The sequence below is a fragment of the Sciurus vulgaris genome (assembly GCF_902686455.1).
Source record: "Sciurus vulgaris genome assembly, chromosome: 11".
Classification (NCBI taxonomy): Eukaryota; Metazoa; Chordata; class Mammalia; order Rodentia; family Sciuridae; genus Sciurus; species Sciurus vulgaris.
The window spans coordinates 15,452,360-15,477,744 of record NC_136472.1 but is presented as its reverse complement, the minus strand read 5'-3'; the positions used below and the strand labels follow the sequence as shown (position 1 = coordinate 15,477,744).

At 37.4% G+C, this 25,385-nt stretch overlaps 1 protein-coding gene and 1 pseudogene across 2 annotated transcripts; both read right to left on the bottom strand.

The window, feature by feature from the left end:
* Positions 1-6,674: 6,674 nt before the first annotated feature.
* On the bottom strand, positions 6,675-7,598 carry LOC306639118 (olfactory receptor 5B3-like; the record flags this gene model as incomplete). The annotated part of the gene is made up of 1 exon (XM_079102543.1): positions 6,675-7,598. The coding sequence occupies one exon, from the start codon at positions 7,596-7,598 to the stop codon at positions 6,675-6,677; it is 924 nt and encodes a 307-aa protein (XP_078958669.1).
* Positions 7,599-21,307: 13,709 nt separating this feature from the next.
* On the bottom strand, positions 21,308-23,534 carry LOC306638396 (DNA topoisomerase 1-like; annotated as a pseudogene). The gene is made up of 2 exons: positions 23,424-23,534; positions 21,308-23,372 (listed from the first exon to the last, which is right to left on the bottom strand). The product of its transcript is annotated as a DNA topoisomerase 1-like (transcript).
* Positions 23,535-25,385: the final 1,851 nt, after the last annotated feature.

The window sequence follows — 25,385 nt, the reverse complement described above, 5'->3', positions numbered from 1 at the left end:
GGAATTCCAACAGAGAACGTAGATCCAAAAAGATTACTCTTTTGGATGATAGAAGAAAGGGAAACAAAACTTGTAGGTCCCCCCCATTCCAGGGAAAATGGTGAAGGAAACCCAGTGGAGATAATAAAAGATAGCTCCTCCAGCTACTCTTCTTTGTTCTCCGCAAGTAACTGGAGAACAGGACATTCCTCATGGCCCCCTCCCCACCCTAAATAATCCTAAACAGCCCAACAGCCCAACAGCCTGTGGCATGTCGCAGTAAGGAATATGATATAGCAGCCTCATTCCTCAAAAGTAGTGGGGAAATACTGTTTCATGATTTTCTGCATCCAAACCTAACCTGATTTCTCAACCAGGAAAAAGGGTTAAAAGGTCCTAATTTCCCCCGCCTGGCCTTGCTGAAGCCTGCATTGGAATGTAGAACTGCAGCCATCTCAGCAGGGGACCAAAATGAGACAGAAGAAAAAAGTGTTCATTTTAAATTTCTCCTGGGCTGCTACACAGAGCTAACTCACTTTCTCTCTTCCACTTCCTTCCTCTCATCCCTTCTCTCTGCCTACCTCTTCTTCCCTCTCTCACGCTATAATTAATGTTCATTATTATTTTTTCTTCTAGGATTCTTGTTTTGTTTTGTTTTTCTTAAATGCTATATTTTTTGAGCTCATAATTTTGATCCTACATACCTAGGTTAATAATTTTTTTGATCAGTTCTATTTTTATCCAACTCAGGAGTTATTTTTAAATATCTGTTACATTGCAATGGAGATAAATGTTACAAGGACTTTGCTTTTGTGTTATGTGTATATGTTATTGTCTGATGTCAGGTTGTCTATGTATGTACTTGACAAAATTGACATGAATAATAAGCGTACATAAAATTAAAATTTTAAAAATGGATCCAAATACTTTTAATTCACGTGATTTAAAAAGGGTTCAATTTAAATCAGGTAAACTAATAAAAGTAAAAAGTCTTTGAAATTAACTTTCAAGTCTCTAGGTGGTCAAACTAATAAAACGTTGATGTTTATGAAAGTCTAATATCAATCGTTTCTAAGACCTTTCTTCAACAAGAAAGAGCCGGCAAATACTATTCAATACTCTTGTCTGATATTTTGGTTTTACAGTAAATTAAGTAAATTAGACCTAACATATATAAGATTACTCAAAAGTGTTTGTTAGAGACATCTGATTAATTTACAAAGTTAAAATGCTAATTATCAAATAACATCGAGTATTCTTAATTCCTTAAATTGCAGGGGATAACATATTTAAATGTTATTGGTGTTTTCATAGACAAATAAAAGGGCTTTAAAAATTGCCTTGTGTAACTGAGAGTTAAGTCCTAACAGGTACAATTCTATATACAAAGGGCTCCAAAAGTTTCATCTGTGTTTCAATTAGAGTACTATAAACAACAAAGTGTTTAAACTTGTTAAAATGGAGTGAATTAGCTAAATTCAGAAATGTCATAAGAGCTGTTTCAGGATGTAAACAATAAGGGGTCAACAGAAAAAAAAAGGTTCTAAATATGGAAATATATTTAGTGAAAAACAAAATGTTTCTGGGTAAGAAAATGCTTATGTGGTAAATATGAGGGTCTAAGTAAGTGCTAAGACAGTCTATGTGTAAGTAAAGGGCAAATTTCAACAAGTTTGTGTGTAACTAAGTTGGTTACAAGTATGTGAGACAATCAGTTAATGCTAGTTAAGATTTTCCAAAGGTCAAATACTAATGAATTGATAAAAACCAAAGTTCAATCTATCTGTTAAAATGACAAGGATTTCTCAGAAACACTAATTCACTCTTAACATCATGTTAAGTTTTCTTCTTCAGAACAATTACTCTTCAAAATTGGGGTTTATACAATTATGGTTAAACAACATATGGTTAACAACTGTTAAAGTATTGTGCTATGTTACAGAGTCTAAAGTTTTCTTTAAAAACTAAGTTTGGTTAATATAAAGGTATTAAGGTAATTGGAATGGTCATTATTTGTATATTAAGTGTGTTCATATTTTCCAGGTATACAAGGCTTTAAATGCAGAAATTTATCAAGCTGCTATTCTCCAAATTAAACTTGTCTGTAATGGTAAATTTAAACTTATAAAGAGTAAAATTTATTGGGGATTTGTTTCTATCATTTAATGCATTATTACAGGACCTGTTATCAATAAGGTATATGTAAAATTTGTTACCTTTTACACTGAGATAAAAAATTTTTAATGAAATGTATTTCTAATGGTTAGTGAGAATCTAATTTGTCTAAAGGTTAGTATTGTGAAACATAAAAAACATTTTGCCACTTTGCCACACAAAAGGAAAGTCAAAAGCGCTTTCAGTCTTTGATTTGTGTTTTGGATATAATATTAAATTGTGTTGACTAATGTTCATATAGACTCAGGAAACAATATATGTAAGCTTAAAATGATATTTAAGGAAGTCAAAGATCAACATCAGAATTAAAACACTTAAGATGTGAGGGGCCACGCCTTACCTCAGATAAGGCTTTTCCTCCCACTTTACTGCATGTTAAAGTGGCTCCAAAATAAGCCAGACTTCAGCTTCTTTAAAGTTATGGTCAAATGATTGGTTCTTGCTGTGGAGTCACTGTGATCTCAAACAGGGGATATAATATAGAGCTGAAATGCTCAGCCAAAATTCAAGATAGCTATTATACAAGCTGAATGTACTTTTGCTCTTGCTAATTTCATTTTGGAAAACTATTACCTGTTAGTTTTACAGAGGTACTGCTTCAAGAACACACAACCTAGGTAACTTGTGATAATAAGCCATCACCTACAGAACAGATAGTATGTAGTGGTAACCTCCAGTAGTAACACAGACTCCACTTAAAGAAAAGGGTAAATAACTGTAAAGTTGCAGACATTGAGGTTAAAAACCAGTACTTACTTTATAACTGGTGAGACTGGCTTGGGGATGGTTAAGATCAAACTTAGAGATTGAAATTAAATACAGAGGTCAAGAAAAACCAGTATTTGGACCTTGCCCTTAGTCAGCGTGAACCCAGGGAACAAGAGGACCATTTCTTTTTTTGTGTGTGGAGGGACCTTCAGGAGCATGTTTATTGTGTTTGAGATGATACATCAGTGCTCTCTAAGCTACAAAGGGTAAAAAGAAATCCCAAGAGGACTTTTCTAAGGAGCTTTGCAACTCTGGTTCACACGGCCTCCCCATCAGGGAGATTGGTGAGACCACTGGAGGATGAAAAGCCAATCAGTGCACCTGCTGCAGAGGAGGGTCATTGGAAAAGGGTGACATCCCTGATGCTTCCAAGGGAAGCCACCTCATCAAGGACACCCTACCTAACAAATGGCTCAAAAGAAGCCAAGAAGCTGCTCTCAAGTTCCCCATGAGTGACCCCTGTGGGAACTCAGCTGACTTTTTAACAAGACAAGAAAAGGTCAATTTGATCAGCTTGATCTTAGACATGTAGCAAAACAGTTAAAACCAAAATATAGCCATTCTTGGGCATTTGAAAGAAACAATAGTTAAATATAACTTAAATAATACACTTGTGTTAGCATGCTAAAATAAATACTGGCAGCTACAAAAGAGAGATTCTTAGGCAAATGTGCCTGATAATTATCAAGAGAAACTGCCAGAGACACAAAGTTTTAGTCAGTTTAAGGCCTACAGACTTTCCTAAGCTACACAGGTAGGCTTAAATTATGTTTGCTAGTATGTTTATCTAGCCCAGAGTAACAGAAATATATAAATCTCTACTACAAACAGGTCATAACAATAAAAGGATATTTTACAAAATCAGATCACATTAAGTAGCTTAGTTATATTTTCTGGGGACATCAATGCATGGATAGTTAAATGTGTTTACATTCCTGATAACTTGGACAATGTTAAGGTTCCCACATGAAGGTCTTGTCCTCTCCAGCCTAGTTAGGCCTTGTTATGGGAAAAATTTCTCAGTTCTTCCACCTCCTGGTGAGGGATTATTGACTTCTGTCACCTTCATGACATGTTCCAGATGCTACAACATTTATTTTGTATTAATCTCATTTCAGCACACATCTTTTTGTTCTTCTCTCATAGAAGCACCCACCCCCAGATGACTTTACAACCTGCTCTTCTCCAACCAGACTTCTACCATGGACCCCTCGATTGACTCGGTTTCTAAAAGTAAACTCCAAACTACTTGCCCCACACTGCCCCCTTCCAGTTCAAAGCCGCCAGAGCAGTCATCACCCCCATCCTTACAGCGGTAAAAAGTTCCTAAAGCAAAAAGGGGGAATAAAGCCAGAATTGGGTGCACGCAGTTAGTGTAGAAATAGGGGATCAAGTCAAATGGAGGAAATGGAGGCCATGAAAACCATCTGCCTCTGGAAGTTGGAGACTGCCCCTGGGAGAATCTGCAAGAGCCCACTGATTACCAGATTTACCTGGCTGAATCACGTTGGCCCTACCCTGCCCGTTCACTTCTCACTTTATGCATCTCACCTCAAAACTAGGCCTAATCACATAGGCAAGAAGGAGAGATGAGGGGGAAAAAACTGGAGAACAAAAGAGACCTTTATCTGTAAAGGATATAAAGTGTGCTTGCTTCTTGGGACTTTAGAACATTGGCTGTGGTCCCCTTCTCCCTCCAGGGAAAGGTCTGTGTTACCACCTTTAAATAGAACCTGCTTAATATGCTGAATCCTACTACTACAAAGTTAGGATTAGCCTGCATACTCTTCCTTATAATTCTGGCAGTTCTTAAATGTTTGTGGTCCATTTTCAACAAGAGACTCACAAGAGTTCAGGTCAATCAGGTCCTCCTGAAGGAATCCTTTGTCCAAATTAATAAAAATGGGGGAAACGGGAGAAATCCTAAGTCATGGCTAGCAGCCATGAATGTCTCAAGTGCGTAAGAAAACCATCACACATTCACACCTGTCAGGAATACCTATGGAGAGGAGCATTCCGCCTGGTCACTTAGGAAAGTAAACAACTGCCCCCAAATTTACCTAGTGTTGCCAAGACAACCTATATAGGGGCCTGGTGGTCTGAACCCCCACAGCACTTTGTGATTGTGTTAAAAGTCTATAAAATGTATGGTTTCTCCTGCAATAAATGAGTTTGCAGGTTGCATGCCACAAGCCTGCTTTTACCCAACTCCTGGGGTCTGACTCTGTTGGCTCTTACCTGTGACTGAGCTAGCCTGGCACCCCTACAGTACCCCATAGTTGAGTTGTTTTTCTGATGATCCAGGGTTGTGTGTGAAGCACAGATCATCCCCATAAGCATCTCTCCAGGGAAAAGGCAGGTCTCAGTTCCTTGTCCACAGTCACCATCCTGTGGGGTTCCCCCTGGACTAGTGCTATGCCAGATGCTTTCTCCAATAGAAGTCCAGGTGTTGGGGTCTTTCTTGGGTTTCATGATTTTACAAAGATGGTCAGGGAAAACCTCTAGGACATGGTAACATATCTGCAATGACTTGAATAGAGACAGAGCATTTAACACAGGGAAGACATATTGTCAAGACCCTGGGGCAACAGCATGGGAGAAGTTGTAAAGCAATAACAAGAAAATTAAAGAAGTGGAGTGAACTCTGTGGGACTGACAAGAGAGAACGCAAATCAACTAACATAAAAATGAATTGTCAGAATTAAATTCAAAACCTTTGAAAAAATGTCCAACATAATTAGTTTCTCAGTGTACATTTTCAAAAATCAGAAAAAATGTTAATAGTTAACACATGAATACATTAAAACTGCTTTTACCTTTCCTCAGTATGTCTGATGCTCTGGCTACATATGCTTTGCAAATTAAAATAGGAATCTGTTGTTTATAGCAAATGACTGAAATAGACATTAATTCACATGAGAGTCCAGATTTATTCATCTGTTGTAAAACATACAAGGAAAAAGTACATACCTGCATGGAATAATTTACATTTTTGTCTTCAAATTACAACTCTTAAATTAGTGGGAAAAGATAAAAAGTATTGGATATACTTTTATATTCAAACATAAATCAAATATTATGTGATGATTGTTAAGAACTAATGCACTAATCAGAGGTCTCTACTGAAACAATCAATTGGATCTGCAAGTAGTTATAAGAGATTTATTACGGCATGGGATATGGTATCATGATTACAGAGGTAAAGAAAGACCAGCTTCCACACTGATGGGACAGATCTTCTTTACTCTGGTGACTGCTTCAAACTATACTCTTTCAATTATATCTTCTCAGTTACACAGTAAAGACATTTCCTGACTACTTGTGTGTCCTTGTATCGAAAAACACATTAAATTCAACACCAAAAATAGCCACAGGACATTTAATTCTGGCAAATTTGCCACACCCTTGTGCAAACGTGGTAGTGATATACCTGTCTTCACTTCTTTTCCTTGTGAGATGTTCTGCAATTATTTTACATATCTTGGCATTGACATGCAGAAAAATTAAAAAATTATTGAATGCATAAAAATCTTTAATAAAACTTTTCTCAAGAAGACACCAGTATATCGGAAATATTCTCATTCAGGTATTACAATTCTAAATATGTTGTTTCCTTTTTCCAAGACCACAGTCTTTTGCAGAAGTAAAGGAACTTGAAGTCAGGTGGGCTTTAAAATGTGACAAAACATGGACAATGAGAGGAAGGAACAAGAGTTATGCTTCCCCCCAAAATTTAATCCAAACTCTAAAGATTATTTTGCCACTAAAACAACCTTTGAGAATGCATTCTTGACCTCCTTATTCCTCAGGCTGTAGACCAGCGGGTTCAGCATGGGGATGACCATAGTATAAAATACAGATGCAAATTTGTCACTATCCATTGAATGACTAGAGAGAGGTTGTAAGTACATGAAGATGGTAGTCCCATAGAAAATGGAGACAGCAGTGAAGTGGGAAGCACACGTGGACAGAGCCTTCTGATGTCCTACACCTGAGCGCATCTTTCCCATTGTGGTAAAAATGAATATGTAGGATATTGAGATAACAATAAGAGCAAAAACCACATTGAAGGCACATGCAGGAAGAAGAACAAGCTCATTCATGTGTCTATCAGAGCAAGAGAGAACCATGACTGCTGGAATATCACAGAAAAAATGGTGGACCACGATGGACTTACAGAAAGTGAGACTAAAGGTGTCCCCAGTGTAGAAGGAGCCAATCAACAAACCAGAGACATAGGATCCTATTATGAGGCATGCACACACCCTGGTTGTCATGGTGGTGGTGTAGTGCAGGGGCTTACACACTGCTGCATAGCGATCATAGGCCCTTGAGGTCAGGAGGTAGTTTTCCACAGTGGCAAAGGATCCAAGAAAGAACATCTGAGTAGCACAAGCATTATAGGAGATGACCTTGTCACCAATAAGTAGCCCAGCCATGAATGTGGGAGTGACAGCTGAGGAGTAACACAAGTCCACCAGAGACAGGTTGCCAAGGAAGAAGTACATGGGAGTGTGGAGACGGGAGTCCAAGACGATCAACAGGATCATCCCCAGGTTCCCAACCAGAGTGATGGTATAGATGAGCAGGAACGTCAGAAAGAGGGGAAGCTGCAGACCTGGGTGTCTAATCAGTCCCAGCAAGATGAACTCTGTCACTTCTGTCCTGTTCTCCATCAATATTGTCTTACAATCACTAGACGTTCTATAACCAAGAAAAATAGAGGTACAGAATGATGAAGAAATTGAATTCATTTGAAAATGTGTTATTTCTTTCTACCTACACCTATAACCTGAGATTCTCCTGAAAAATATTGACTTTAAAATCAAATGTGTTGCAGTAATTACAAACAGGCTTAACTGCTGTGAATTTGAAGACTCTTTATGAATTTTCTGCCCAGTTTTGAATTTTTACACAATTTTTAATAGAGATGTAGACTATTTAATGACTTCATCAAAATGTCTCTATGTGCCTCTCTGTGAATTCACTTCTGAGTTTAGGAAAAGCAGATGCTTTCAGGCTGCTCATCTGCCCAGAACTTCTGCAGTCACTTTAGATGTACATTTTCTGTCTCCTCTCAACAAAGTGATGATTTTACTTTGTTGTTAAGCTCCTTTATTAAGCTTGAGAAATTGAGTCTATTGACACAAGTACTATTTTTCAATCTCTATCCTGGACTCAAGGCAACTTTAACCTGTGTCAGGTGGTTCCTAAATCTACTATTCTAAACTGAATTTCAAACAAATTGAATTTGATTCACTTTAATATTATTCCTTGTCTCCTTTGTCCCAAACTGTTTAAGGTATAACCATCAATCAAATGATTGAGTGGGTGAAGATCTCATCTCCTTCACTATGTTTCCCTTTTATCAGAAGAAAAGCAATCAGGCCAACAAACAACAATGACCCACTCACTAAAAAGAATCGTAAATGAATTGTCAAGCTTTGAATACATTTCACAAATTCCCCACAATCCACATGGACTTCGAGCCTGTCATCAACCCAACACCTACACCAGCTGACAATGTGAACTACGGACAGGTTGAAGATGACTTTAATTCCTGAATCATCACAGCAAATCACCATGCACAGTAATGTGTGGGATGACTGGTGTGGGGAGAGCGTGTTCTCACTGCGGGGACCTTTCCCAGAGAAGGCACATCAGGATTACCAGACACGGAGCTCAGGTGCTTGGAAGAGATGCATATCAGTCCTACCATATGCCACCAACCAGGCCTTGGTCTAATGTAACTGCCCTGAGTGTCCTTTTTCCAACTACAGAATGAAGACAGTGATAAGACTTGCATTTACCCTCATAAGAATTAAATATGGTAATTTAGAATTGAATAAAATAATTCATAAAGGTTGATACTTAAGATATCCTGATGTGATACTTATCTTTATCATGGTTTTATTGGCCAGCGTGCTGACAAGCAGGCCTTCCGCTGTGGGTGACTTTGAAGTCTTGAGTCTTTTCTCCCCAGTTTGCCTTTCTTCCCCTATAGGACCACTGAGATTTTCTGTGCCTTCTGTGTTTCTCCACCAGCCCTCACTCCAACCATATGATTATAGCTCTTGATATTCCACGTGAGACAATTCCTTTGTAAAATTTCTTTCCTGAACTCCATATTCTAGTTGGGGTAGGAGAATTCATTTTTCTTAATCCCATTCTTTCATTCATTCCTGTCATTCCCTAGCCCAATCACAGAGACAAGCATTGGAAGGTTCCAGTTTTATGGGCTGTCACTTCTGTTTGGGTGGTAAGTTCCACATTGTTTGATTTGAAGTGTTTGGAATCTGTTCTTAAGCAGTCATAATATATTAAATTTCGTTGCTGGAACTGTAGCTTTTGGAAGGATATCCATCCAGCACTAACTACTCTTCCTGACACCTTTCTCCTAAGCCTCTGGCAACTTCACTTCGCAAGTCAGCCTCTGAACACACTCTTCTGACCTCCAGCACACAGGGCCAACTTTTGGTCCGCATTATATTCTTCAACCAGTGATAAGGACTTAGCATATGAAAGTGTGTTTGTGCCTGTGTATCTGCTAAGGCAGGTAACAGTTATTCTAATTCCATCACTGAAGAATTGAGAATATGCAGAAAAACAGAATGCAGTTCAGAGCTCAGTGATATATTTAGTACACTTTTGTAGTTTAAAGCAGGATAATTCATTTCTGATATTTATTTTTATTTTTTTTTTACCAAAAATGAAAAGAAAATGTATCATAAATAATATGGGATTACTACCTGATCAATTGGAATGTCATGTGTCTTTTATTTGGTTCTCATTTTTGAAGATAGAACTGATTTTTCATGAGAATCTCTAAGTTTAGTCTAATGAGTTTTGTTTTTTTTTGTTTTTGTTTTTTTTTGTAGCAAGGATTGAACCCAGGGTCACTTATCCACTGAGTCTCATCCCCAGCCCTTTTTTTAAAAATATATTTTATTTTGAGACAGAGTCTTGCTAAGTTTCTTAGGGCTTCACTAAGTTGTTGAGGCTGGCTTTGAACTTGTGATTCTCTTGCCTCAGCCTCCTGAGCTGCTGCGATTCATTTCATGGAAATTTTTGACCTTTATAACACCTTGGTTTTTTGAAAATATTGAAACCATATATTTCTCGTTCATAATAACTCTTAGTATAACTGCCCCACAGCTTTTGTATGGATCATCCTCATTTAATGTTTACAAAAATTACCAGTTTGTTAGAAAAGAAAGAACAGTCAACCCAGAACAAGGAGACTGAAAGGTACCACCAGCCCTGGATATGGCATAAGTGCCTTTCACGGAAATCTGTCTAAAATAATGTTCAAATGGTTCCAAGTACTCCAACACAGGGGAAGACAGAGGAAAGAATATGAACATGGACCAAGTTCTGAATCTACAACTAATTCTGCCTCCTTAAAACATTCATTTATCACTTCCATATTTGCATAGTAAATATGATAAGATGATATATCTCTAATAATTCATAGAACTGTGTTTGAAAAAATAAATAAATGAAATAAGGTCCACAAAACAGCTCATGAAGAAGTTATTTAAAATTCTTACCTACTTGATTTTTGCGTGTTTAACCATGATTGAAAGCTCACAGGAACTCCTCAGGTCAGAAGAAGGCCGGTTTGCACTAACAATGATGCCCAATGAATGTGGTATATACCATGTTTCTTCTGAAACAGGTAATTTTGAGTCATGTTGGGATTGCAGAGGTGAATACATGGAGATCTGGACAGAATTATACACACTTGAGACCTCTGGAGATTGTTCCCATGAGAGTAACTGAAGCTCCTGATGTGCCTTTTCTAGGGAAGAAGCAATTAATCCATCTGTGGGGAGCAAGCTGGTTAGTTTTAATGTTCACACAGGCTTTTATATTATTCTTAGTTCTTTTTTGGAATCAACGCATAAGTTATTTACAAGAGTTCCTTGAAGTATCACACACTGATGTGTACAATTCTAAGAATTTTGCCAAATTTATGGTCCTGTAACCACTACTACAATCACCTGAATCAATTTATCTGCGCTTCTCTTTGATGATTGCTCCAGCCCATTACCTCTGACAAGTAAACTGTTTTTATTCAAATAGTTTTGCCATTGTTAGAATGTCCTTGTAAGAAAGATTATAATAGAACATTCAAATAACTATACACCACCATATTGGACAACACAGATGAAATATAAGCTCCTGTAAAAGCACACAGGACCAAAACTGATTGCAAAGAAAGAAATCTGAATAGACCTATTACACTTAAAGAGATTGAATTACTATCACTTCCCAACAGAGAAAAGCCCAGGAAGAGATGACTACTTTGATAAGTTCTCCCAACATCCAATAGAAATGAAAGATTATCTTAGAAGTAACTTCCAACACTTATTTGCATTTTGTTTTTATTGGATGCCTAAAGTCACTGCAAATTTTGGGGAGGTACAGTCTCACCAGGTCTCTGAACAGAGGAGAACTACAATATTGGTTAATAACTCTAAAATTCATAATAGTTAACCTGGACAGAAACACTAACTTATGTTTCATTTTCTTTCTCTCTCTCCTCATTATTAAGACTCAATTTATATGCAGTCAAGTGCATGTGACATAATTCTATATCTTGAAGAATTTTTGCATATGAAACACCAGGTACCATAATCCAGATCAAGATATCAAATATTTCCAACACCACAAAGACTTTTCCTTACCCTGAAAGTAACCTGTAATGTGACCTCTACCATAACATAGATTAATTGTTTCTATTTTTGAACAATATATAAGTAGAATTATAAATATGTAATCTTTCCAGTCTTTCACTAAACCATATACTTATGAGAACAATTAATAATAGAGCATGTAACAGAAAGGTTTTCTCTGCTGCTGTGTATTTCTCCATTGGTTACATGAAACAGCACCCTTATTATCCATTCAACTCTAGATGGACAATTTTTTTCTGTATTGAATTTTTGTGGATCAAGTTGCTATAAACTTATTGTACATATCTTTTGGTAGATAGAAGCATTCATTTTCACTGGTTTATCATACTGAATGAATTTCAGGCTCAGCAGGTACTTTAGTATAGGAGTACTGTCAGTTTTCCCAAGTGATTATACCCATTGAGCATTCTAGTTCCTTCTTTTTTTCCTCAACATGTTCCTTTCCAGTACTCCAGGAAGTGTGTAGTGATATATCACTGTGTGTTTAAAAATTACTTATTTATTTTTCTACAGACTGCATTTTTTTTTAATTATTTTTTTTGCGATGGTGGGGATTGAACCCAGGGCCTTCTGCTTACAAGGCAAGCACTCTACCACCTGAGTTATCTCCCCAGCCCCAGACTGCATTTTGATTCATTGTTCACAAATGGGGTGCATCATTTTGTTTCCTTGGTTGCGCACGATGTAGATTCACACCATTCGTGTAATCGTACATGAACTTAGGGTAATGATGTCTCTCTCATTCCACCATTTTTCATACCCCACTCCCTCTCATTTCCTTCTACATATTCTAAAGATCCTCCATTCTTCCCTCACTCCCCACTCCCAACCCCCATTATGTAACATCCCCCACTTATCAGGGAAAACATGTGGCCTTTCGTTTTTTGCTATTGGTTTATTTCACTTATTATTAAATTGTATTTCTGCGAAGATTTTTCCTAATCCTAATTACTATGTTTTCCCTTGTTGATGAAGCACTACTGAAGTTTCTTTTGTCCATTTTTTAAAAATTTAGTCATTTATATTCTCATATTTATATCTTGATGTCCTTTATATATTCTGTATACAAATCTTTACTGGATAATAAATTGCAAACATCCTGCATTTCATGGCCTCTGTTTCTCTTTATTTATGGTAACCAAATAAATAGCAGTAATTAATTTTAAAAAAGTGAAAGAATATGACAGAGAAGAAACCAGGACTTCTGTTAATATCCATTGGCTGCTACAATCTATGAGGCTTACAATGACAGGTGGTCATTCTTATTCAGGTCTGGACACTACAAGTCCAAATCAGAGTCAGCAGGCTGGAGCACATGGGTTGGTCATTCAAGCCATGTCCCTTTGCAGGCTCCATTTCTTTCCTCTTCCTTTGGGTGGCTGTGGGCATGACACAGCTTGTTGTTTCTGAGTTCACATTGCCAACTCTTTTTTTTTTTTTTCTGTTTTCTTTATCTTTCTGACTCTATTTTGCAAGGATATATGGGATAATATTTAGGGTACACATGGAAAATCCTGATTTTTTTAAAAATTCTGTGATCCTTAATTTAATCTCCTCTACAAACTCTTTTCTGTCACAAAGAAAGATTGAAAGGTGTCATAATTAGGACTTGGATCTGTTTGTGAGCCATCACTGAGCTTGTCAGAGTGTCTTATGGCAGCACTCTGCTCTATCTTGGAAGAGATTCTGTACCTTCCAAATTAATCTAACATTAAATAGATCTTTACAATAATAATTAGAAGTGGTTGCCACAGAAGAAATGTCCTTAAATAAATGTGACTATTGCTGTTACATTACACTGCTCCAAAAGTAACAGCATGACCTTCTGAACATGTTGAAGCCCAATGTTGTAATTATTAAGATGGTGAAGCCCCCTGAAGTTAGGTGGAAACAAGACATGGAGGCCCATTTCTCTACTGATAAGTTCCATAATATTGATCTCCACCTGTGCCAAAACGGAAAGAATTGTACATGTGGAATGTATGTTATCACTGATACAGATATTTTAGTTATATTCTACATGGACAGTCATTGCATATTATCATATAATTCAAAATATGTGAAGTAACTTTAAAAATAGAATACTAGAGTTTTTCAAGATGGCAGACTAGTGGGTAACTGCATTTCATGTCGCTCCAGGACTCAGGATTGAAGAAGAGGAGGTATTGAGAGCTTCGGAACCAACTCAGAGCCGCCAGGTGAGTCTCTCCATTGGAGAGGGGCCCCGTATGGGGCAGTAGTCCTGGAACACAGGGAACTTTGTGAAGTAGTGTTGCCCAAAGAGACCCCCCCCCCCCACTGGAGGGGTGATCTCAGACAACCAGGAGCACTGTAGAGGAGGGTCACCCAGGGAGACGCTTGAGCAGGGTGCAAGGGCCCCAGGGCCCTCAGTGGCTTCTCAGAGGAGGAGCTACCCAGCGAGAAACTTAGACACAGAGGGACGGTCCCAGGACCCTTGGCGTCTTCTTGAAAGAGGGTGAGGCTCTGTGGCCCTGGAGGTAAGTCTGGGGCCCTGGAAAAGTTGCAGAGGAGGACTGCCCAGTTCAGGTGGTAGTTCTGGATCAAGGGGAACTTCTAGGAGGGGAGCTGACCAGTGAGATGTCCTCACTGGATGAGTCTTTCCTGCCGGCAAGGCTTTCCCACCAGGGTGGTAGAACCAGATACAAAGACTCAGACCAGCCATTCCTCAGCCCACAGTCTAGTTCCCCTTTGGCTGACCATCAGTCAACAAGGGGAGGCACCTCTGCCCACCAGCAAGGAATATACCCCACCTAAAGGCCACCAGCCCTAGAGGGGCAGCTTTCTTGTGGAGCACTGCATTATCAAGTTCCTCCAAGACTTCAGGATACTAAAGGCTAGGAGGTGATACATTGGAAATCTACAGGGACACTATAAGTCGATAGAGGAAATCTGCACTATCTCAGCATTTCACAGATACCTGAACAATATGAGAAAACAAGGGAAGAAAATGTCCCAAACATCTTAGATGCTACAGCAATAAAATCCAATAACAGCATGGCAGAAGAAATGTCAAAAGGGAAATCAGAACGTTCATAATTAAAATGATTAGGGAAGCAAACAATGAGATGAAAGAGCAAATGCAGGCATTGAATTATCGCACCAATGGATAGTTAAAAGAGCAAATGCAGGAAGCAAAAGATCTTTCAATAAAGAGTTAGAGATACTGAAAAAACAAACACACAGAAATCCTTGAAATGAAGGAAATAATAAACATAATTTAAAACTCCATAGAAAGCATAACCACCAGGATTTGAATACCTGGAAGACAGAACCTCAGACATTGAAGACAAAATACTTAATCTTGGAAACAAAATTGACCAACCAGAGAAGGTGGTAAGAAATCATGAACAGAATCTATAAGAATTATAGGATATCATGAAAAGGCCAAATTTAAGAATTATTGGGATTGAGGAAGGCACACAGAAACAAATCAAAGGATCGAACATACTATTCAATGAAATAATATCAGAAAATTTCCCAAATCTGAAGAATGAAATGGAAAATCAAGTACAAGAGGCTTATAGGACTCCAAATGTACAAAATTACAACAGACCCACACTAAGTCACATTATAATGAGAATACCTAACATATAAAATAAAGACAGAATTTTAAATACTGTGGGAGCAAAACATCAAATTACATTCAGGGGGAAACCAATACAGATATAAGCAGACTTTTCAACCCAGACCCTAAAAGTTAGAAGGGCCTGGAACAACATTTTTCAAGCCCTGAAACAAAACAGATGCCAACCAAGAATCTTATACCCAGCAAAACGTACCTTCAGATTTGATGACAAAATAAAACCCTTCCATGATAAACAAAAGCTAAAAGAATTTACAAAAAGAAAGCCATCACTACAGAACATTCTCAGCAAAATATTCCATGAGGAAGAGATGATAAACAACAATGAGAATCAGCAAAGGGAAGAACTATCCTAAAGGAATAGCCAAATAAAGGAGAAACAAAGTCGTGTCAAAAAACGAAGTGAGTCAAATAACCAGGAATACAAATCATATCTCAATAATAACCCTGAATATTAATGGCCTGAACTCATCAATCAAAAGACATAGACTGGCAGATTGGATTAAAAAGAAATATCCAAAAATATGCTGCCTACAACAGACTCAGCTCATAGAAAGAGATACCCACAGACTAAAGGTGAAAGGATGGGAAAAAACATACCGTGCACATGGACTCAGCAAAAAAGCTGGAGTGTCCATCCTCATATCAGATAATGTGGACTTCAAGCCAAAGTTAGTCAGAAGGGAAAAAGAAGGACATTTCTTACTGAAATGGGAAGCATGAATCAGAAAGACTTAACAATCATAAATATCTATGCCCCAAATAGTGGCTTATCCAAGTACGTCAAACAAATCCTTCTCAATTCCAGAAATCAAATAGACCACAACACAATAATACTAGGTGACTTTAACACAACTCTCTCACCAGTGGAAAAATCTTCCAAACAAAAATTGAATGAAGAAACCATAGATCTCAATAACACAATCAATAATTTAGACTTAACAGACATTTATAGAATATACCATCCAACAAAGAGTAAAAACACTTTCTTTTCAGTAGCACATAGATCCTTCTCTAAAAAGACCATATATTATGCCACAAAACTACTGTTAGCAAACACAAGAAAATAGAGATACTACCTTGTACTCTATCAGATCATAATGGATTGAAATTAGAAATAAAAGACAGAATAAAAAACAGAAACTACACAAAACCTTTGGTTTAAATAATACACTATTGAATGATGAATGGATAACAGAAGACATCAGGGGGTAAACGAGAACAAAGATACATCATATCAATATCTCTGGGACACTACGAAAGCAGTACTTAGAGGAAAATTTATTTCATGAAGCGCATTCAATAAAAGAAGAAAAAATCAACAAACAAATGACCTAACACTACAGCTCAAAGCCCTAGAAGAAGAACAGAGCAATAACAAAAGTAGTAGAAGACAGGAAATAGTTAAAATCAGAGCTGAAATCAATGAAATTGAAACAAAAGAAAAAAATGAAAAAATTGACATAATAAATAGTTGTTTCTTTAAAAAAATAAACAAAATCAATGAACCCTTAGCCACAAACACAAAGAGAAGGAGAAAGAAAACTCAAATTACTATAATTCTGAATGAACAAGGAAATATCACAACAGACACAACTGAAATATAAAACATAATTAGAAGCTATTTTGAAAATCTATACTCCAACAAAATAGAAAATCTCGAAGACATCATCAGGTTTCTAGAGACATATGAATTACATAAACTGAAGCAGGAGGACATACACAATTTAAGTAGATCAATTTCAAGTAATGAAATAGAGACGTCATCAAAAGCCTACCAACAAAGAAAAGTCTGGGACCACATGGGTTCTCAGCCAAGTTCTACAAAACCTTCAAAGAAGAGCTCATTCCAATACTCCTCAAAGTATTTCATGAAATAGAAGAGGAGGGAACCCTCCCAAACTCATTCTAGGAAGGCAATATCACCCTGATACTTAAACCAGACAGAGACATCGAGGAAAGAAAATTTCAGACCAATATCCTTAATGAATATTGATGAATATTAAAAAAAATTTGGCAAATTGCATACAAAAATTACTAAAAAGATAGTGCACTACAATCAAGTGGGTTTTATCCCTGGGATGCAAGGTTGGTTCAACATCTGGAAATCAATCAATGTAATTCACCATATCAATAGACTTAAAGTCAAGAATCACATGATTATTTCAATAGATGCAGAAAAAGCATTTGATAAAATACAGCACCCCTTCAAGCTCAAAACACTAGAAAAAATAGGAATATTGGGAACATTCCTTAACATTGTAAAAGCCATCTATGCTAAGCCCATGGTTAATATTCTAAATGGTGAAAAACTGAAAGCAATCCCCCTAAAAATTGAACAAGGCAGGGATGCCCTCTTTCACCACTTCTATTCAACATTGTCCTTGAAACTAGTCAGAGCAATTACAGAAAGGAAATTAAAGGGATACGAATAGGAAAAGAAGAACTCAAACTATCCCTATTTGCTGATGACATGATTATATATTTAGAGGAACCTGGAAATTCCACCAGAAAACTCTTAGAATTCATAAGTGAATTCAGTAAAGTAGCAGGTTACAAGATCAATGCTCATAAATCCAACGCATTTTTATACATAGGTGATGAATCTTCAGAAAGAGAAATTAGGAAAACTACCCCATTCACAATAGCATCGAAAAAAATAAAATACTTGGGAATCAATCTCACAAAAGAGGCGAAAGACCTGTACAATGAGAACTACAGAACACTAAAGATAGAAATTAAGAAAAACCTTAGAAGATGTAAAGATCTCCCATGTTCTTGGATAGGCAGTATTAATATTGTCAAAACGAGCATACTACCAAAAGTGCTATACAGATTCAATGCAGTTCCAATTAAAATCCCAATGACGTACCTCACGGAAATAGAGCAAGCAATCATGAAATTCATGTGGAAGAATGAGAAACCCAGAATCCTAAAGCCATCCTTAGCAGGAAGAGTGAAGCATAGGGTATCGCAATACCAGAACTTCAACTATACTAAAAAGCAATAGTACCAAATATGGCAAGGTATTGGCACCAAAATAGACAGGGAGATCAATGGTACAGAATAGAAGACATGGACACAAATCCAAATGAATACAATTTTCTCATACTAGACAAAGGTACTAAAAATATGCAATGGAGAAAAGATAGCCTCTTCAACAAATGGTGCTGGGAAAACTGGAAATCCATATGCAGCAGAATAAAACTAAACCCCTATCTCTCACCCTGCACAAAACTCAATTCAAAATGGATCAAGGACCTTGGAATCAGACCAGAGATCCTGCATCTTACAGAAGAAAAAGTAGGTCCAAATCTTTAATATGTGGGCTTAGGATCAGACTTCCTTAACAGGACTCCCATAGCACAAGAAATAAAAGCAAGAATCAATAACTGGGAGAGATTCAAACTAAATAGCTTTCTCTCAGCAAAGGAAACTATCAGCAATGTGAAGAAAGAGCCCACAGAGTGGGAGAAAATCTTCGCCACTCATACTTCAGATAGAGCGCTAATTTCCAGAATCTATAAAGAACTCAAAAAACTCTACACCAAGAATACAAATAATCCAATCAACAAATAGGCTAAGAAAATGAACAGACATTTCACCGAAGATCTACAATCAACGGATATATGAAAAAATGTTCAGCATCTCTAGTAATAAGAGAAGTGCAAATCGAAACTACCCTAAGATTCCATCTCACCCCAATTAGAACGGCGATTATCAAGAACACAAGCAACAATAGGTGTTGGTGAGGATGTGGGGAAAGAGGTACACTCATACATTGCTGGTGGGGCTGCAAATCAGTGTAGCCACTCTGGAAAGCAGTGTGGAGATTCCTTAGAAAACTTGGAATGGAACCACCATTTGACCCAGCTATCCCACTCCTTGGCCTATACCCAAAGGACTTAAAATCAGCATACTACAGTGAAGCAGCCACATCCATGTTCATAGCTGCTCAATTCACAATAGCCAGATTGTGGAACCAAACTAGATGCCCCTCAGTTGATGAATGGATAAAGAAACTGTGATATATATATATATATATATATATATATATATATATATATATATACATACACACACACAATGGAATATTATTTAATCATAAAGAATATTAAAATTATGGGATTTGCAGGCAATTGGATGAAATTGCAGAATATCATGCTAAGTGAAATAAGTCAATCTCAAAAATCCACAGGAAGAATGATCTCGCTGATAAGCGGATGATGACACATAATCGGGGTAGGAGGGAGGCCAGAATGGAGGAAGGAGGGGCTCTATAGAGGGAAAAGAAGGGTGGGACGGGTGGGGGGGGGAATAACAGAATGAATCAAACACCATTACCGTATATAAATGTATGATAACACTAATGGTATGCCTCTACTTCATGTACAAACAGAGAAACAAGACGTATCCCATTTGATTACAGTAAAAATAAATTAAAATGAAACCATAAAAACAAATAGCATCACTATGCTATACAGAGTAAGAATGGTAAGTTATTTTTGTCATTAATTGGTTATAAGTGGATTGAACTAACATGAGTACAAAATGGCAGCATAAATGAGAAAACATAATTAAACTATATAATGTTTACAGAATACCTATTTCCATACAAAGACACAAATATATAAAAGTGAAATTTTGGGAAAATAAAGATTCATGATACTGATAACCAAACACTATTAGTATTAATATTAAACACAATGTACTCTGAGTCAAAATTATTAGAAGAGAAATATAAAGACAATATATATTGATAGAAGGGTCAGTTAATGAAGAGAATACAATGAAAAACACAAGGTCATCTGACAACATGCAACCAAACCGCATGAAGCAAATCTTGAATAAATGTAAGGGAGAAATGTACAGTTTCACTGTAAGAGATGAAAACTTGAAAAACTCACTTTTGTTTTTTTCCATTAAGTTGTATGAATTTATTTTAAATAACCTACTATTGGTTAAAAGGGAATTCATGATAAAAATAGAAGATAATTGAGGAAAGATGTGGGAAATGGACTCTGTACACACACTAAACTAACAATGCCTCTAAAACCAATGATTAAAGAAAAAAAAGGTCTTCACATTAAAATTCTGCTTTTTATGTTTTTTTTCCACAATTACAAAGGAAAAAAAAATGAAAATCCTAAAATCCTGATTATTTGTCCTGTTTTTTGGACCAAATACTCATTTTCCTCTAAATTTACTGACCTGTGTAACTTTTTATGCAATAAAATCTTTCAAGTGAAAGACCTGGGTTTAAAAAGAGAAAGATGGAGATCTTAAAGGGTACAGAACAAAGGATGATGGGAAAATGGTTCCAATCACTCATTATTTCATTATCCTTAGACCACTCGCCCTTCATCCCTCCCTCCCCAACCCCAATACATGATCTTTAAGATCAAGAAAAAAGTTTGAATATTTCAAAATTTTTAAAAAGAAATAAAAATTCACATTTAAAATGGAACACTCAAATCTGAAAATATTTGCCCATCATGTTTTTCTGTGAATAGGAGTCTGAGCAAAACCACTGTCACTGTCAGGACTGTGTCAAGTTTAATGAAGACTGCTTGTTACAATAGAATGAAGACTCTAAAAGGTGTGCTGGGTTTTTGTTCTACTTAATTTTAAATTCCTGAAATGGGGGGAAAGGGAGAGAGTATAGGCATTTGTTTCTATTAAAATGTAGAAGTTATTATAAAACCTTAACTGTAAAACCACACCCATATAATCGGACTTTGCATACTAAGAGAATCCAATGCCTCAGTGAAACAGTGAATTTGCTTGGCAGAATTCCAAGGAATTCCCATCCATTTGCCTTCTTGAAAATAAAAACAAAATTCAAAACAAATCATACAGCTAGAATTTTGACATCTGAAATATTTTTTAATACATTATCCATAGGACAACTGGTTCAACTCTCCCTTATGATATCTCCAGGTTTACCTTTTCACAAAGATGTTGCTTTGTTTAGACTTACTGCCTCTCTCCCTCAGGCAGGTGGGTAAGCGAGGTTCACCGTTCATCCATCTTCCCCAAACCATACTGTTCCTTTGGACAGAACCCTGCCCTTTGAGACTGGCTAAAATTTATACTCCTCATTGGCCATGTTGATGGCCCAGGCAAGCTTCTCCCACTGGGTTTGGTTGTTAACCTTCTCATTTGGGACCCCCCACCACTTGCACCAAGCCACTGTGATCCTAGGGTCCACATAATTGAGTTTAGAAGTTCCCAACACAATTTGTTTATTCTTTTCTCAGTTTGTGACCTGAACTTCCAACTCCATCAATTCTTCCTCTAGTCTCTGCACAGTCTTCTTCTTTGACTCTGTTACCTTCTTAGTCTTTGCATCCTTCATGACTTTGGCATCAGCCTTAGCACTTTTCAGGTGCTGACAGGCATCTGTTAGTTGATCCTTCTTGGCATAAATCTTAGACTGAAAGTTCATCATAGATGTCTCAAATATTGTTGTTGGTGCCCTCTGATGGTTACAAAGAATTGCAACAGCTTGATTGGCATGATTCTAAGAAAATCTTTGCTGGAATATTTTCATCTGGGGCTGGGAGTTCTTCAGCTGTTGCTGTAGTGTGATGGAGGCATTTACGTACTGAATACCTTGGCTGTCAAGCCCTCTATTCTCATGACGGTGTTTGTTTAGAATGCCAGTATTTAGTATACGGAGAAGATCATCCTCAGGCTGCTTGTTCTCCATAAATAGTTACAAGTTCTTAAAAACTCATTTCTCAACTGGGACATTGTTTTAGTATCTGATTGAGCCCTTCCCAAGGAAGTCAAACTCTACCCCATATCCCTGACCATCCAATTCTGGTGCAGATTGATGTGATCCACACAGAGTGAACAGCAACCCACTGCGTCTGCCATTTCTCCTTCCTCCTTCTCATTGCCTGCTCCCAGAGCAAGTTTGTCTACAGCTCTCTTCCAGACTTCTTCAGCCGCTGAGCAGTCTCATATTTCTGCTAGTCTTTCTCACCCTTGATTTGTGAACGGGATTTAGCAAGATGTGTTTAATGGAACCTTGGATGTCCAAGAGACCAGCCACGTAACTTCGTTATCATGCTTGACCTCTTTCCACTTATTATGTCCTGGAGGAGGAGAAGGAACCTTGGCATCTTTGCTATGGGTGATAATTATGTCCTTAGGCACGATCCTTCTTTTCAGCATGTCTGTCTTGGGGCAGTTGCCCATGGCCAAAGAAAAGCCTGGGAAACTCATCTTGAAGTTGGCAATCCTCTCTCTAGGGTCATCCATAATGCAGAAGCCATATTCTTTTGGTAATTTTTCATTTTCCTCTTTGATTTTCAATTTCTCTTCCTTGCTCATTTGCTTCAGAGCTTCTGAGTTTTGAAATACTGGCTGATATGAGTAAAATCACATTTGCTTACATTGGTGATTACATTCTTCTCTTCATTAGACATTTCCTTTCTCCAGTCATTAAAGAAATTTTTTCCTAAATATTTCCTTAGTAGTATATTCATGGTTGAGCCTTTTTGCAAAGAACGTAGTTACTTCTTCAGCTTCACGACTTCATTACAGTAAGATGTGACGCTCTCTGGAAGAGGCTCATGTGGTGGAGCAAATACAGGACCTCCATGTTCTAGGAATTCCCACTGGATGCCTTCAGGCCAGCATTCTCCTTCCCACCATTTCTGCTTCTGCTCCTCTTCTTTCCTCGGCTTCTTTTTCTTGTTCTCTGGATCAGGAACTTTTACCTTTAACCTTATTCTCAGGGTTTTTCAATTTACCATCCTCTTCTTCCTCTAGATTTCCTTTCCTCTCCTTGATATCTTCCATTTTGACTTTCTTAAGTTTGTAATCAGCATCACCCTCATCTCGAGGTCTCTTTAATGGTTTGATGTCCTCTTTAAAAGCAAAATAGCCATCCTCCTCAGACTTGTCTTTAATTCGTGACAAGTTAGTAAAGAAGCCATTTTCCTTCTTTATTTTTGCATCTCCAGAGGTTCTAATCTTTTCCTTCCTTCCTTTTTCCCTGTCTCTGTCCTTGTGTTTATCCTTCAGCTTTTCTGAGCTCCCATCTTTGCCTTTGGTTTTCTCCTTAGTGTTTCTTTTCAGAATCTCTTTATGTTCACGGTTTCTATGCTTGGATTTTTCCTGGTCTCCTTGTTTTGTTTGTTTGTTTTTTTTTTTTTTTTCTCTCGTGTGTGTTTTTTGTTTGTTTGTTTTTTATGCCGGTGTTCTTGATCTTTGTGTTTGTCTTTGTGTTTATAAGAATCATTCAATTAGAAATGTGTTTCCATCTGGGAATCTCTGCAGAGGTGGTTCCCATTCATGTTGGCTGGAGCAGCGGGCTGTGCCGGGGGACAGCCAGGCTCGCGGAGGCTCGCGGAGGCTCGCGGAGGCGCGGGTAAGCTGCGCTGGCAGGGCCCAGATTCCCAGAACCACTGAGGCAACGACTGCTGGGCAGGCAGGGAGAACAGACTCCTGCAGTTGTGTAACAGCTAAAGTTCACATTTCCAAAGACCTCTTTCAATAATGAGTGAAAATGAGTAAAGAGAAGATCAATAAGAAAGAGAGGATATGAACACCACCACAATCCAACATATACAGAATTATACTGAACGCTCTGCCCAAGGAACAATGGAATTCTCAATTGCAAATGAAGCACTCCTAAGACAACCATAAAGTAGGTCCAAGGCTTAGTCTCAATAGGCTAAAATATTTAAATCATATAAAACGTTTTAACCAACTACAATATAGTTGACCTAGAAATCATGTCTATATACATGAAAAGAACACACTACACGCAGTAGATAAAAACAGGTGACAAGAGAAATTATAAAATAGGTTGCAATAAATTAAAAGCACATAAATAAAAGCACATCCTACCAGAGTTTTGGTAGGGAACAAATGCATTTGTCAGAGGAAATTTTAAGTCTATGTGACTACATTAAAAATAAGTCTAATCTCAAAAGAAATAGCTGAACTTTAAACCCTAGGGAAGTAACACTTAAGAATCAAATTGTAAGTAGCAAAAGAAAAAAAGGCAAATATTAGAGCACAGTAAGCAAAGTAAAATATAGAGTAGAGAAAACGGCAAAACTGAAAGCTGATTGCGTAGACACAACTTGGCAGACCTATTAGAAAACAGAGATACAACCCACATTACTATAATTATAAATAGAAATAGGGATATAACTACTCACCTTACAGAAATAAGAATGTGTCTGAGGAATCTCCGCACTGCTTTCCAGATTGGCTGCACTAATGTGCAGCCCCTCCAGCAATGTGTGAGTGTGCCTTTTTCCCCACATCCTCACCAACACCTATTGTTACTTGTGTTCTTGATAATCGCCATTCTAATTGGGGTGAGATGGAATCTTAGGGTAGTTTTGGTTTGCATTTCTCTTATTACTAGAGATGTTGAACATTTTCTCATATATCTGTTGATTGCTTATAGATCTTCTTCTGTGAAGCATTTGTTGATATCCTTAGCCCATTTGTTGATTGGGTTATTGGTATTCTTGGTGTAGAGTTTTTGAGTTCTTTATAGATTCTGGAAATTAGTGCTCTCTCTGAAGTATGAGTGGCAAAGATTTTCTCCCACTCTGTGGTCTCTCTTTTCACATTGCTGATAGTTTCCTTTGCTGAGAGAAAGCTATTTAGTTTGAATCTCTCCCAGTTATTGATTCTTGCTTTTATTTCTTGTGCTATGGGAGTCCTGTTAAGGAAGTCTGACCCTGGGCCAACAAGTTGAAGATTTGGACCTACTTATTCTTCTTTAAGATGAAGGGTCTCTGGTCTGATTCCGAGGTCCTTGATCCATTTTGAGTTGAGTTTTGTGCAGGGTGAGAGATAGGGGTTTAGTTTTATTCTGCTGCATATGGATTTCCAGTTTTCCCAACACCATTTGTAGCTATCCCACTCCTCGGCCTATACCCAAAGGACTTAAAATCAGCATACTACAAAGATGCAGCCACATCAATTTTCATAGCTGCTCAATTCACAATAGCCAGATTGTGGAACCAACCTAGATGCCCTTAAATTGATGAATGGATAAAGAAACTGTGGTATATTTATACAATGGAATATTACTCAGTCATAAAGAATAATAAAATTATGGCATTTGCAGGCAAATGGGTGAAATTGGAGAATATCATGCTAAGTGAGATAAGCCAATCTCA